Source organism: Rasamsonia byssochlamydoides (assembly GCF_041956645.1).
Source record: "Rasamsonia byssochlamydoides strain NRRL 3658 unplaced genomic scaffold VTN77scaffold_40, whole genome shotgun sequence".
Lineage (NCBI taxonomy): Eukaryota > Fungi > Ascomycota > Eurotiomycetes > Eurotiales > Trichocomaceae > Rasamsonia > Rasamsonia byssochlamydoides.
In genome coordinates, this window is record NW_027192423.1 from 147,666 (window position 1) to 161,093 (window position 13,428).

General features: G+C 49.7%; 4 protein-coding genes across 4 annotated transcripts; all 4 read left to right on the plus strand.

The window, feature by feature from the left end:
* Nucleotides 1–1,151: 1,151 nt before the first annotated feature.
* On the plus strand, nucleotides 1,152–2,409 carry VTN77DRAFT_5630 (uncharacterized protein; the record flags this gene model as incomplete). Its single annotated transcript, XM_069421819.1, has 2 exons — nucleotides 1,152–1,718; nucleotides 1,777–2,409. 2 exons carry the CDS (start codon nucleotides 1,152–1,154, stop codon nucleotides 2,407–2,409), a joined length of 1,200 nt encoding a protein of 399 aa, XP_069276861.1.
* A 559-nt stretch (nucleotides 2,410–2,968) lies between these two features.
* Nucleotides 2,969–3,933, plus strand: VTN77DRAFT_5631 (uncharacterized protein; the record flags this gene model as incomplete). Its single annotated transcript, XM_069421820.1, has 2 exons — nucleotides 2,969–3,400; nucleotides 3,505–3,933. The coding sequence occupies 2 exons, from the start codon at nucleotides 2,969–2,971 to the stop codon at nucleotides 3,931–3,933; spliced, it is 861 nt and encodes a 286-aa protein (XP_069276862.1).
* A 1,286-nt stretch (nucleotides 3,934–5,219) lies between these two features.
* VTN77DRAFT_5632 (uncharacterized protein) lies at nucleotides 5,220–6,140 on the plus strand (the record flags this gene model as incomplete). Its single annotated transcript, XM_069421821.1, has 5 exons — nucleotides 5,220–5,244; nucleotides 5,642–5,673; nucleotides 5,730–5,888; nucleotides 5,951–6,045; nucleotides 6,113–6,140. The coding sequence occupies 5 exons, from the start codon at nucleotides 5,220–5,222 to the stop codon at nucleotides 6,138–6,140; spliced, it is 339 nt and encodes a 112-aa protein (XP_069276863.1).
* A 1,984-nt stretch (nucleotides 6,141–8,124) lies between these two features.
* Nucleotides 8,125–10,056, plus strand: VTN77DRAFT_5633 (uncharacterized protein; the record flags this gene model as incomplete). Its single annotated transcript, XM_069421822.1, has 2 exons — nucleotides 8,125–8,683; nucleotides 8,732–10,056. 2 exons carry the CDS (start codon nucleotides 8,125–8,127, stop codon nucleotides 10,054–10,056), a joined length of 1,884 nt encoding a protein of 627 aa, XP_069276864.1.
* Nucleotides 10,057–13,428: the final 3,372 nt, after the last annotated feature.

Consider the following 13,428-nt stretch of genomic DNA (forward strand, 5'->3'; position numbering starts at 1 on the left):
GATTTTCGCTTTATTTTTTTAATTCTTTTCGGAGGCTTCTCGGTGTGTTCTTATTTATGGGTTGGGCAAGGGTAGCCCGGTGTTTATTTTTCTTTTTCCATCTTCATTATTTTCATACCCACACAGCGATCTATAGATGTATCATCTACCGTTTTTCGCCTTTCCCCATTTCTTGTGATTTTGCGACTTCATACCCTTGTTCTCTCTAGATCAGCTTGTGATATCTATCATTTTTAACTCCGACCGCGCAAGACGCGAGAAACATTTGTTAATGGCGTTTCCTTCGTTTCTGTTTTCACCCATACACTCGCTCGCTCACTCACTCACTCACTCACTCACTACACGCACCTCCAGTCGGACGGCATCATGTGCCATACTTTCCTTTTGTCCTCTCCTTACTCCATGTTCTCTCCTTCACTTCTTTGTACATTTCTATGAGATGGGCTGCCATCTTCCTAAATCTCTGCTTTGACAATATCAAAGAGAGATGATGGCATGCAGTTCTGTTTTGTTTATATGTCGCTCATTTGCTCTGATGCTGGTTTCCAGAGCATCCAGGGAGACCAGTGTTGCTGACTTGGTCTTCCTGTTGTGTATATATACTTGTAATTATAGTTAGCTATTTGGCGATTATAATCTGCCTGTGCACATAATTCAATGAAAGAACTATTCAACATTCAAGTATGATCAAGAGCTAGGGAAGCTGAGTTTGTAGTCCTAAAGAGAAAAGTGTCGAGACGAGGGTTGATAGTTTAGGTGATAACTGGAGGAACGATAATCCGACGATCCAGAGTGGAGACTAAGAATCCAAACCTGCAATGAAAGAATTCCCCAAGTTAGTTAATAGAGCTACAAATCGGCAAACCCTTCAGTTTTCTTCAATTTTAATGATAGCCTTGGAAGCTTGATTGTTCGTGATTGTACCATGCAGTAGTGTTTTGCCCTTGGGCTGTTTTCTGTTCTGTTACCATCTTGACGAAGGGCAAAACGTTTCTGCTGTATAGCAAAGCATTTCTCTCTGAGCAGGAGTTATCCAAGTTCCTTCGGTATGAACCTCTGACGAGGCGAATCACCACGCTTTTTCCTTTTCGTCTTTTCGTATTTAAGCGACTTTCAGTTCGAATCAACGGAGATTCATCAGTCTTTTCATCATGGCACCCGTCCTGCAAGCCTCCTCCGCGTCACAGACCCCGCATTTCTCGCCCGCCGAGCTCTCATACCTCTACACTTCCCTTTCTTTGCCAGACGGTCCTATTCGACCAGATGGACGCTCTCCTACGCAATTTCGGCCATTGACAGCCGAAACTGGCATTCTCCCAGGAGCCAATGGCAGCGCACGCATCGGCTTCGCGGACGGAACGGAGGCCATTGTGGGCGTCAAAGCGGAGGTAGAAAAGACCGTTCTTTCGACGGATGCGCTCGACCTTAGACAGCTACAGGAACAGGAGCAACATGATGACTACGGCGATGAGGATGCTGGGGAAGGACGGGAAGGATCTCATGCGGCGGCCGGACAGAGCTCGTGGGTGCAAATGTCGATTGAGATCCCCGGCTTTCGAGAGGATGATGCTTTGCCGGTGTTCTTGTCAGAGATGCTGAGGGAGTCACTCGTGGGATCGTCTACTGGAGCGGGAAGTGATGCTGACAAAGGGATGGCTGGGGGGCTGAAAAGGAGACTGGTCATTAATCGGAGGTGGCATTGGAGACTTTACATTGATGTGCGTGTTTTCTTTCCTCTTACGAATCCACAGCAACCGCTGACATCTATCCTCACAGATTCTCCTCCTATCTCCGCCACTTTCCTATCCTTTACCTTTGCTTTCGCTGACCACCCATCTCGCGCTGCTCTCCACAAAGCTGCCGAAACTCAAATCCCAGGGAGAGGAAGACCCATTTTTCGAGGACGACTGGGAAGTGGCAGAATATCTCTACCCGCGCTCCTCCAACAAAAAGCTTCCGGTTTCATCATTCAATCCCCAGCAGGCTCGTCCTCCGGTAACGCTACTTGTTATTTCCGCCGGGGACAATATCATCTTTGACCCGAGCAGAGAAGAGATCGCAGTCGCAGACGCTATCCTTGCAGTCTCCGTTGGTCGAGAAGACGCTAAGGACGGCAGCGACGCAGGTCTCAAGCTCCTTTCTATTCGCACAATCGATCCCCCCTCCCGTCTGACGCAACCCGGTGTTCCAGATTCTGAGAACGTGACCACGCTCGGTTCCACGGCTGCGGCGGAGGAGGCCGTAATTGCCAATCAATCTACTGGTGAAGAGGAAGTACCGGGCGTTTGGAGGCCACGAAGAGGTGGGGTGAAGCGAAGCCTGATCTCGAGGATGGTAAAGATGGTGCTCGAGAAGGGCGGCGTTGGCGACGAAGTTATGGAGGGACTAGAAAGTGTTGAAGTGGGCTGAATACGGCGTCTATGTCGTCCTATCGTCTTCTTTACTTCTCGTCGCAGAATTTCAACCAGTGCGCTTGCGACAGCTCTGCGTCTTGATGCGCTTCCTCAGGCTCGACAACGCATTCCAGAGAAAGCGGCGCACCCGCGAAGAGTCGCTAATACATTAGCCTGCTGTTTCAATTCAATCGTATGGATTGAATTGAGCAATCGAGGTTTCTTAGCTTTTCCATCGCCATTAGTGCCGGCGATCTACTCCCAATTGGTGACTCGGATTCTGACTAGAGTAAAATACAATCACAGGGAGATGATTGAGATCTATTAATTTTGTTGAAAATGCTATCATGTCGAGCCTCATCAGAGAGGATTGATCTAATAACATTCGTAACGTATGCTGTATATGATCACGTGATGTTGCGCTTCCGCCGCAGTTCCCGCTCCGACGAAAATCGTTTTGCTCCGCAGTGCTTCCTCATTCAGATAAATTCCCCTCATAATCATCCTTACCACATTTGTGGTGAGGACAGAACGGGCCTGCTGAAAAGAAGACAAATGAAGGAAAAACGATAGCAATGGCTTCGACAGTGACAATCCCTCAATTCCTCCTTCCACGGGGCATCTCACACCTTACCCTCCGTTATGCCGCCGCTACGGTATATGCTGGTTCTGCTCGAGGAACATTTACACGGGAGATAGGACGTCGCGCGCTGTCGTCCTCGTCATGGAAGCAGTCATCATCGTCAACGACACCATCAGAAGAAGGCAAGCCGCGTGTCCTGGCCCAGCCTGACAAATTCCGTCCTCCTTCACATCCAGCGCGGCGGGTGCTCCAAACGCGCAATGGCAAGATCATTGGCGCACCGTACAATTACCCCGGTCCGCCTCTCTCGGAAAAGGAAAAAGAAGAGCAGAAGAAGAGACGGTATCCGAACATGTTCCCGCCCGAGGGGACGGTTATGCATAAGTTCTTGACGACTCGGTGGATTCATGTGTGGATTGCAATGGTATGTTCTGTTCATTTTAGAGTGTATACACATTGGATATACATATTGGACCATCACTGCATCCTTGAGTTGATTGAAAGTATTCTAACGTGTGCAAATTGCAGGGCGTGCTCACCTCCCTGGCAACCTTTACCTTCACGGAAAACTTCAAACGCACCTCTCCGTTCGCCCATCTGCTCCCACCGTGGTCAGGACTTCTCACCCATCCTATCGACACCATCTCGCAAGCCTTGACGGTCTACAAGATGCACGTCGAACACACGTCGAGATTGACGCGAGAAAAGCGCCATCGGCGCATCGAGGACGCTGAGAAACGGCGGCAGTACCGTATCGCCCACGGTCTGGAAGAGCCTGACCAGGCAGGTTCTCGAGATGGCCCGAAGATGGTGGATGATCAGTCACCCGTTGCGCCGGGCGCGGATCAGCCTGAGAAGAATGATCCTCATACCAGTGAAGAACCTGTGGGCGAGGATGAGTTCCGGGATTTCGAGGGCAAGAGGAGAAAGGTGAAGAAGTGGCTTGGAATATGGTAGGCTTGTTGACTGTATAATATGATACAATAAATATATGAGCATCTTCTACCTTATCCTTTTGATGATGAACCTCATGATAGCCGATTGATTGTGTCTACTCCGTATAGATTGTTAGAATTATCTTCCTGTCTTTTTTTCCTCGTTGTCTTTTCCTTCCTTTTTTTTTTTCCTTTCCCTTCCTCTTCTAATCTTTTGTCTCATTCAGGAGACGGAAGTAATGCAGATACCGATGAATGTATGGATGCGCAATAATTTCGAGATCTCATCCTCGGTGTCACCCTGCACGATTATGTAACCTCCAACCTTATTACCCAGCTGTTCAACATTGTTCAACAGGGGGGGGGGGAGGGGGGAAATGAAAAAAAGGTCAGTTATCTTGAGTGCCAGTTCTACACAATTGCTACAATCTGTTCTGCCATTAACTATCATATCAATGCCTTGTATACTATACCTGGAAAACATCAGTATACAGGTACCAGCCCTAGACCTGGATCGGCCCACCACGCGATCTCTTTACGGGAGCCCGGATCCGAGAGTGTCGTCCGTACTCTGCCGTACACGTTGAAGACGGACGAGACTCGGCGTCGGACGAGAAGGGGAAAATTCTCCGGTGAGCAAATCAGAAGACGGGTATTTGCAAGGCAAGTCATGTGTGTCATAGATGTCTGGTATCTGGTATTCTGGCAACGAGCACAGCAAGAAATACCTGTCCTTCTTCTATTGCTCTCTTTGCCCTGTGCTGTAGTTATTTATAGGATTAGGTATCAAGTACAGAGTACGTAGTATACAGTACAGCCTTGGAAGACAGTTGTGCTGGTATTAGGCGGATTCTTTTTCCATAGCCTCGACATGGAGGCAGAAAAGAGGTAGGGGAAAAATTTTTATAAAAGAGCTTCATCTTTTTCTCCAGTTTATTTTTGTCTTTAATAAGTAAAAACAGAGCAGAAGGAGTGAGACTTGTCCATATACTTCGTTGTCTGCAGCATCATCATTACGGCACAGGTGACGGAGGCGAGCGTTCCGGTTGCGCCCGTTGTCCCGTGGCCAGCGCTGAAATCACCTGCACGCTGATTGGTGGCCGGTCGCCGCTGCGGTCATCTCTCCCGGAGACTACAAATTCTCGCGGGCCGTAGAAAATCTTGCCTCTTGTCTCTCTTCTGCCAGCTGGCAATTCTTTTACATCTCACCCATTCAATTGAAGTCCGTATATTCCCTTTTGGGACTTGTCTTGTTGTTGCGTATCAATAGACTTCTTTTTGATCTAGACTTCCACTTTCAGATTCATAATGGGCAAGGAAGGCTTCGCTCCAGGTAAGAGCTCCCAGTTCAAACCCCTGCGGTATTCTGTGTTTTTTGCCTGGTTCCAAGAGGACATGTCGAGTGGTTGGAGAACACAGTGAGTGGAGGAGATGAGGAGTGAGAGCTGTGAATGCTGGGCGACAGACACAGAATTCCTCTCACTTCACGATCGTGCGCATCCTTTCAACTACGCTCGTCATCTACAAGATCGTCATCTCCTCCACGCTTGGCCTTGATCGTCTTGCAAAGTTCTACCACACGATACCGCTTGTGAAGTCCATCACGATGTCTATGGATCTTGTCTGCATGCTCTACGCGATTCATGAGCGCGAAGCCATGCTCGAGTCCATGGATCAGGCCAACAAGCTAAATGCCAACAATCAGAAGGCTGACATACTTGCTTCTCCAGGTGACGCCAGCAAGGGTGCCAACCTGTTCAAGGTAAGCAACACGATACATGACTTTTCTCAATTCCCCAATTCTAACTGGGTTTTCAGACGCGTTGCGCTCAGTGCCACACCACCGAGGCTGGTGGCGCCAACAAGATCGGCCCCAACCTGCACGGCCTGTTCGGTCGTAAGACTGGTTCCGTCGAGGGTTACTCTTACACCGATGCCAACAAGGCTGCTGGTATCACCTGGGATGAGAACACTCTGGTATGCCATTCCGCAAATTTCCTGAATAGGAGATCCGACGAGCTGACTGGGATCGCGTATAGTTCGAGTACCTCGAGAACCCCAAGAAGTACCTTCCCGGCACCAAGATGGCTTTCGGTGGTCTGAAGAAGGCCAAGGACCGCAACGACCTGATCACGTATGTCGACTCTTGTTTCCATTTCCCAACAATTTTGAAACGACGAATCTGACCTATCTCTTTACAGCTGGCTGAAGGAGGAGACCTCCAAATAAACGACTTCACGTTATTCTTTCTCGTCGCCATCTTCCTCGACGTTCTGACCGCCGTCCCTTGTCCCAGATCCGGTGTGACTTACGGGCGATGCAAGACAAACGAGGGAGAGGGCTTGTAACAATACATGATTACCCCCATATGCATGCAATAGATCTGGGTTTTGTGCTTTAGCGGGGATTTCGGTGAGAAAAAAAAAGAGATGCAATGACATAGACTCTTCTCCATTCACCTGTACTTTTGTTTTAGTCAAGACGACTTTTATTTTTTCTCTTTTCTCTCGATTCACTTGCATCCTAGCTGTGGCTAGCAAGGACGACTACTAGATATGTAATGAACGGAACGGTTTGATTCTCCTCTCATGATGTGCTCCTGCTACAGTTCTACTTTCCCAATTTGGGGGTATCTTTTACCTGCCATCCTGTACTGTACAGAGATTCTGACAGACAGTAAAATATTGTACTGCTTTGCAGACATGGACAAGAGGTGCGTTACATTTGCAACAGCATGGATGGACACACCGTCAGCTGTGTGCTGATAGTTCATAGTTGAGACTGATCACTGCTTGCATCGGCAGGAAATCCGACCTCCCGTAGTACGAAGTACGAAGTAGGTAGATCGATCGATCGCAGTGACTCGGCATACCGTGCAGAATTCGAGCTAGTTCAGAAGAGAACATCCCAACAGCTACCTAGGTACCTAGGTAGGAGGTACGGAGTATGGAGTACTCCATTCATTCTCAAGTTCTCAACGCGAAGATCAGCTGATCAGGTGATTTCTCGGATCGTCTGCGGGGATTCATCATTCATGCCCATGAGGTGCTGGGAGTTGAAGGCAGTCACTTCATCGCGATTATTGATACCGTCCCGTCCCGAGAAACAGACTGACTCACCTCTATCTAAATGATTAGATAGATAGATAGATTATCGGGCAGAAGCAGTGACACTCTCGTATGTATTCCGTATGTACGGAGTACCCCGTACTCCATCTCGACTGATGGCAGATGCAGGTCCCAAATCTTGCACGGCAATCTTTCCGCAGGAACCCTCCTCTCCATTTCTCCCTCCATGACGATCTCGGCCTTGGGGTTGCTAGGGTTTTGGCGTTTTTTGCAGGGATTTGCCGGGGGTTGATTCAAACTTGACGGTTGGCTCGCGGTGAAGCTGGCCCTTCTCTGCGGGTAGTCGACTCCTCCCGCAAGCCAACGGCGGGCGTTTATTGGACCAGCCACCAATACGCATCCCTTCGGTCACTGTCGCCAGTCTGCTACAGGATACAGCCTATTACATTTACAGCCTACCGGCTATCTCCTGCAGGTTATCTGATTCTGGCAGCCGATCGTCCCCAGGATTGGCTCAGCCATGTCCTTGGCTGACGGCTTCTCCCTTCCTAGGGCCGCAGGTTGGTCTGCGAGGGACGAGGGACAAGTTACAACTCAGACGAGGGGTTAGTTAATAGCCCAGACTCTAGCAGTGCTTTGACCAACTCACTTTCTTACCCACCATTCGTCCTATCTTACACTGACAGTGATTTGCTCTGTGTGGGGACAGTACTCTGTATGGAGGATACTGGTCTGCCTCTATCTAACTACCTACTAGGTTCCTCATGTGACATGGGACGGATGAGTTGAGAACCTCTACCACCCGGATAACCTGTTCGCTACATTGGGCACCTTCTGCAATATTGAATACATCGGCTGAGTACATACTACTGCTCTTTGACTTTTGTCTCTTTTGTGCACAACTAGTTGCGCACAACTAACTCTGCACGATAAGCTGTCTCTAGCCGGGCGCAGATCAAGTGGCTGCATCGACGTACCCTGCGCTGCTGTTCGCTGTCCCACCTTCTCCGCGCACCTCCATTCGAGGGATACTATCATACTGATATCTCTTCGACGCTCTTTTCTATCTTTACAACTCACCAGAACGGGTCGCGAGTTTTATCCTTAGGAGAGGGGTCAGCGCGATGGATGACGATATAGATAATATGTTCGACGATCACCCCTCCCTCTCCGCCTCGCTGGAGGACTTTGCGGCCAACAGCAACACCCGCCGCTCGCCCCTCCTCGATCTTCCCTCACAACACTCCGGATTCCGGTCGGAGGAGTCGGACGACGACATGGATGACGACCCGACGGAGCAGTGGTCTCCGCCAGGCTGGCGGAGTCACGATCACGACTTTGTTCCCGGGAGCGGGTGGTATCGCCATTCGCCATACGAGCGCAAGGACGACCAGGATCGACTGCAACTGAAACCGACCTCGCGACACACTGCATCGCAGTCGCGCGAACCCAGTCCACAGTATGAAGATGCACCAGAGGCTCCTCCGCTGCCGGCGGCACCGGCACCGGCTTATAACGCGGCAGGCCTTGCTGATATCACGTTGGCAGCAAACATACCTCTTCCTCCCGGGACAGACTCGCCGCTGAAGGGGCGGTCAGTCAGCCCAGATCCGCCTCCCAAAGGCGGTGGTGGGAAGCGTCGCGAGGGCACTGGCACTGGCACTGAGAGCAATGAGGAATCCCATCCAAATAATCTGAATAATTGTAAGCTACCTTATGTAGCTGGGAGAAGACCGTACTGACACTATGAAGACATACGTTTCGCCTTGCGCGCCGAAGTCCAGCATCGCGAACCATTTGTCGCCTTGTTCAACTACCTCCGATCCAAGTTTGACAGCATGACCAGGACCAAGTCTAACACCATCCTTTCGATAGTCATCTTATTGGGGTCAATCGCGCTGATGCGTGCGCTTCTCGCCCCACCAGTACCGCAGGCGGTTCCGGACCTCGTGAAGTTGTCCAGCTTCGCTCGTTCTTTCGAGCCTCTGATCCACTATTCGGAAAACGGCGTGCAGCAGATCGGTACGCTGCAGGAGACGGGCGTTGCGGTTTGGGACTTGGGCGAATCGCTCCGGGGAACGAACATGACGAGTGCGCCCATCATCGTGAGCCAACTGGACGAGCTCTCTGAATCGTTAAAGACGCTTTCTCTCGAACTGACCCGCTTCTTCGCCAATGTCGATGCCGACGTTGATTCGATTCTGCTGGTGATGGACTGGGCCAAGCGGGAGCTGCAGACGTTAACCTCCCAGCCTCCCAGCAGCCTGCCCGAGATTATGATTGACAACCTGCACACGATGCTATCGAGACTGGGCTCCCTCGAGCGGTTCGATGCCGCTGAAGACTCCGACGGTGGCAATGACCTCACCAGCACAACGACCACCTTGGGCACGATCGTCACGGCCGTGCTAGGTCCGACCTCTGCGCAGCGCACGCGTGCCACCCTGACGCGGACGTTCACTGAGTTTCTCAACGTGCTGGAAGAGTCGATCAACAGCGAGCTCACGCACTCGACTGCGCTGTTTGCGCTCTTCGAGTCTATTGACAGGCAGTTCCTCAATCTCCAGCGGACTGTCGTGCGGGAGTCGGATGCGCAGGAGCGGGCAGAGGGCGAGATGCTGAGTTCCCTATGGACGCGAGTCCTGGGCCCCGACGCGGCATTGGTACGGAAGTACGAGAAGAACAGGCGTCTTCTCGCCAGCGTGCGCAGCCGGACGGTTGCCAACAAGCACCTCCTCATGGACCACCGGGGGCGGCTGCTCACGCTGAAGGTGAACCTAGAGACTCTCCGCCAGAAACTAGTCAGCCCTCTCGTCCGGCGGAACGACTCTGTCAGTTTCGTCGGCATGGTCGACGCCAGCAGCGGTGGCGGCCGCATGCTCAGTCCCGTGGAAGCGGTGGTCGAGAGGCAAATCAGGGGAATCGACAGCGCATACGAGTATCTTCGGAGCGTCAGAGAAAAGCAGAAAGCGAAGTTGATGGAGATGGTGTACGGAGCAGGTAGCAGGCAGGGTGTGCCTGGCAGCGCGACACTCAGTATCGGACCGGAAGAATCGCTGAGTGAGAGGGAGGTTTGACGGTGAACCGTGTAACGGTGGTTGTTATCGAATGATACTCTACATCCCCTCCCCCTCCCCCCTCTCTCAATCTTCTTATCCACCCCTCCTTCCTCTTCTCAGTCCGTCTGTGATCAGTCACTGCTCACTGCTGCCATTATTATACCCCATACACACACTTCTGCTCTGCTTTCTCTCTCTCTCTCTCTCTCTTTCTCTCTTTTAGACAGGTGTCTTTCAGAGGAGTTTTCTCTTCTCTTCTGTTCTCTTTTTCTCTTTCCATTTTTCCTTTCCTTCCCCCTTCTGATGTGATGGTATTGTGTCGATGGCATTGTTCTGTTCACGGAGTTCAATCGGAATCGGGAATCGGGAATCAGGAAATGGATGGACGGATGCGGGCGGACATACCTGGAGCTTGAGGAATGTGTGCATGGAGGTTTGTTTCTTTTTTTTTTTCTTTTTCTTTTTTCTTTTTTCTTTTTTTTATTTTCTTTGAGCTTGAGTTTGAGTTTGACTCGACTTGACTTTGACAGGGTACGGTTCGGTTCGGTTCGGTACGGTCAGGTCGGTTTGATTTGATTTGATTCGATTTGATTTTATCTGGGCTGTTTTGTCTTGTTTTGTTATCTTGTCTGTTCTTGTCCTCCCTTGTTTCTTTCGTTCTGGTCCTTGTGTCGGGTCATGTGTGCCATGTCATGTCATATCATAGGATCATCCATCTCATTGTGAAGACCATGACCATGACCACGCTTGCCAGGTTCAGGACGGCAGGACGGCGTTTTCTGATTGACCTCCATGGCACTTTTACCACCCCCTTTCCCTTTCTTTTCTTTTTCTCTCTTCCCTTTTCTTTTCTTTGTCCAGGGGGGTGTTGAAAGGTGTTGAAAAGGGGAACCACAAAACAGTTCTTTTATTTAATACAGAAATTAATAAAAATAATTTGAAAAAAAATTAATAAAATCAATCAATAGGATAATACTTAAGATAGATTGAAATTCTGATTTTATTCAGAGGTATGTAAGTATGCACGTAGAGTACATACATACAATTACAGGATCAAAAACACAAACGTAGCGTCAAAGTAGAGACCTTTGCATGTGAACCTGTCGCAACTCAGCCCCGCATGAGGGCCTCATGGTCCATCCAAAACCCGGTCTCTTGAGTGCTCGTGTGAGAATCGTATTTGTACCATGCTCGCGGCCCGCTTGCAAACGTTGCGATGGTAGGATGGTCCTCAGATCCCCATCCTGAAAAGCCAACGTCTTGTTTTGCTTATCATCTCCGACATACTGTACTTCTGCACATACCCAGAGCACTCTTTGCACTGGTGATGGATCTGATGGGTCAATTCTTACGGTATCGGTCAGCTTCCAATGGCCTTGCTCATACAGCATAGAGGGATCGTTGTCTGACTTTCTGATCGCTGATCGTCCTCAGGGCCTCCTAAGTTGTTCTGACTGTGGCTTGAAGCTACCGAAGGAAGCTAGCAGTGCATGATAAGCGTCAATGACATCATTTGCGGAATATCCTTAACGTTGAAATTGCAATCGTCAACATAAGGGGACCGTGAATTGCCCTCGGTATCGAGAGACGTAGTGCAACATTGACACGGGCTGATCGGCAGACTGCCCAAGTATATGGCAATATGCAATTATGCATTTTCAATGAAAGAAGTCATTGGCGTTCTAACTCGTCACCTTCCATCAAACGCTGACGAACAGGAGGTGAAGCTACAATGGTGGATGTAGTGCAACTATGACGCCCTTTGCCTATAGCAGAGTTCCGCCTTATCTCTTATAAGACTTGTCATGGTAGAGCCTTTTTAGAATGACCTGAGCGGGAAAATGTTAGAGACAGGAGAACACAATGAGAATGAAGTAGAAACCCTTTGCCTTCACTCAGGTGCAGTACTGGGAGCTAGGAAGGGAGGGCGCCCCAACAGCCGAGGGCGCGGTCTGGTCTCGCTGTCATATGCAAACTTCACCCCGCCGCCAATGAACGCACAGAAACCAGAAAAGAACCCATATATCGCGTACGGAGCCAGGGGAGGAAATAATGAACCTCAAATGAGTGATAGCCCTGCCAACCCCCATGAGCTTACTGAGATTTTTATCTCTGTAGGCATGTCTTCGCCTAGGGAATCGAGATTACCGACATGTTCCAATGTCACAGTCACACCTTCTGGTATGCCGATGAAATTGAACCAGACAAGGTTGGTTACATTATGGCGTTGTCCTTTGACGATCAATAACCGATACTCTCATCGATGAACAAGGGTTGACCGATTGCGTACGGATAGTAGGCAGGGACCAGGAGGTGGAATACGACGTCTGCCCCGTCCTTCTCCGTCTTGATGAGAGTCTGGCGATCTGTCCACATCAAGAGAAATATAGCCTCCAAATCATAGCTATAGCCCTTAAAAGATTGTCCTAGAGAGTTCTGTCGTATGGAATCTTCAAAGTTAGGGTACTAAGTTGTATCTGGGTGATACATATAGAAGATATGACTTCCCTTTGATTGATGGGGTGCATTGATTTCGGTCTGAATGAACTTGTGAACGAATGAACCATAGTCGTTGTTCTCCCATCCCTGAATCTCGGCCATTATCTGGGCGGCAAGCTCGTCACGAATGCCTTCGAGATGGCAGCCGATCCTTTTGAGCTCTTCGACACCTTGATGCACCTTGACGAGGAGACCAGCCAGAGCCGCTCCCACAAACGCATCTTGGAATAGCTGTGACGAGTTGAAAGAGTTTTCAATAATACGGACCTCTCGGGGCTGTATAGACTGAGCCAGTCTCGGAAACTGTTCTTTAAAAGCCTCGGCTGCTTGTTGATGAGCCCTCGCTGCTTCGGCTTAATTTGCTCGATCAGTTCGCAAGGCAGATGCGCCTTGAGTAAGACCAGACAAGCGGTCCATATCGAAGGAAGAGGTCCCATAAGCGCGGTGCGTTGAGGGTGAATAGGCAAATTGGATGAGTCGTGTCAATCAATTCGACAAGGTATTTGGCATCTGAGTACTAGGCCAAAGCAATCACGCCTCAGCACCGTATAACGATTTGCATTTCTCCCAATAGACCATGTTCTTTTCTTTGAGGCGTGAAAACTGCAAAGAGTGGGGAATGGTGTTTTTTTTTTTCGGGCTTCGGTTGATGCTATGAATGAAGCACCTCGATGTTGGCCTGCCTCGACTGATCATGTGTCGTCGCTCGTGATCGGGTTGACATGTACGGAGTAGTGTGACGCCGAATTTCCACTTAAAGTTTAGCGCTCCTATTGAATTTATGCTACATCAAGAAGTAAGATTACGGTAGGTGAGCCGATGGCTGCAGATTCATGTCTCGCAGAACGTGATGTTTTGCATAGGACAAATGGCGGTACGGACAGCTTTATC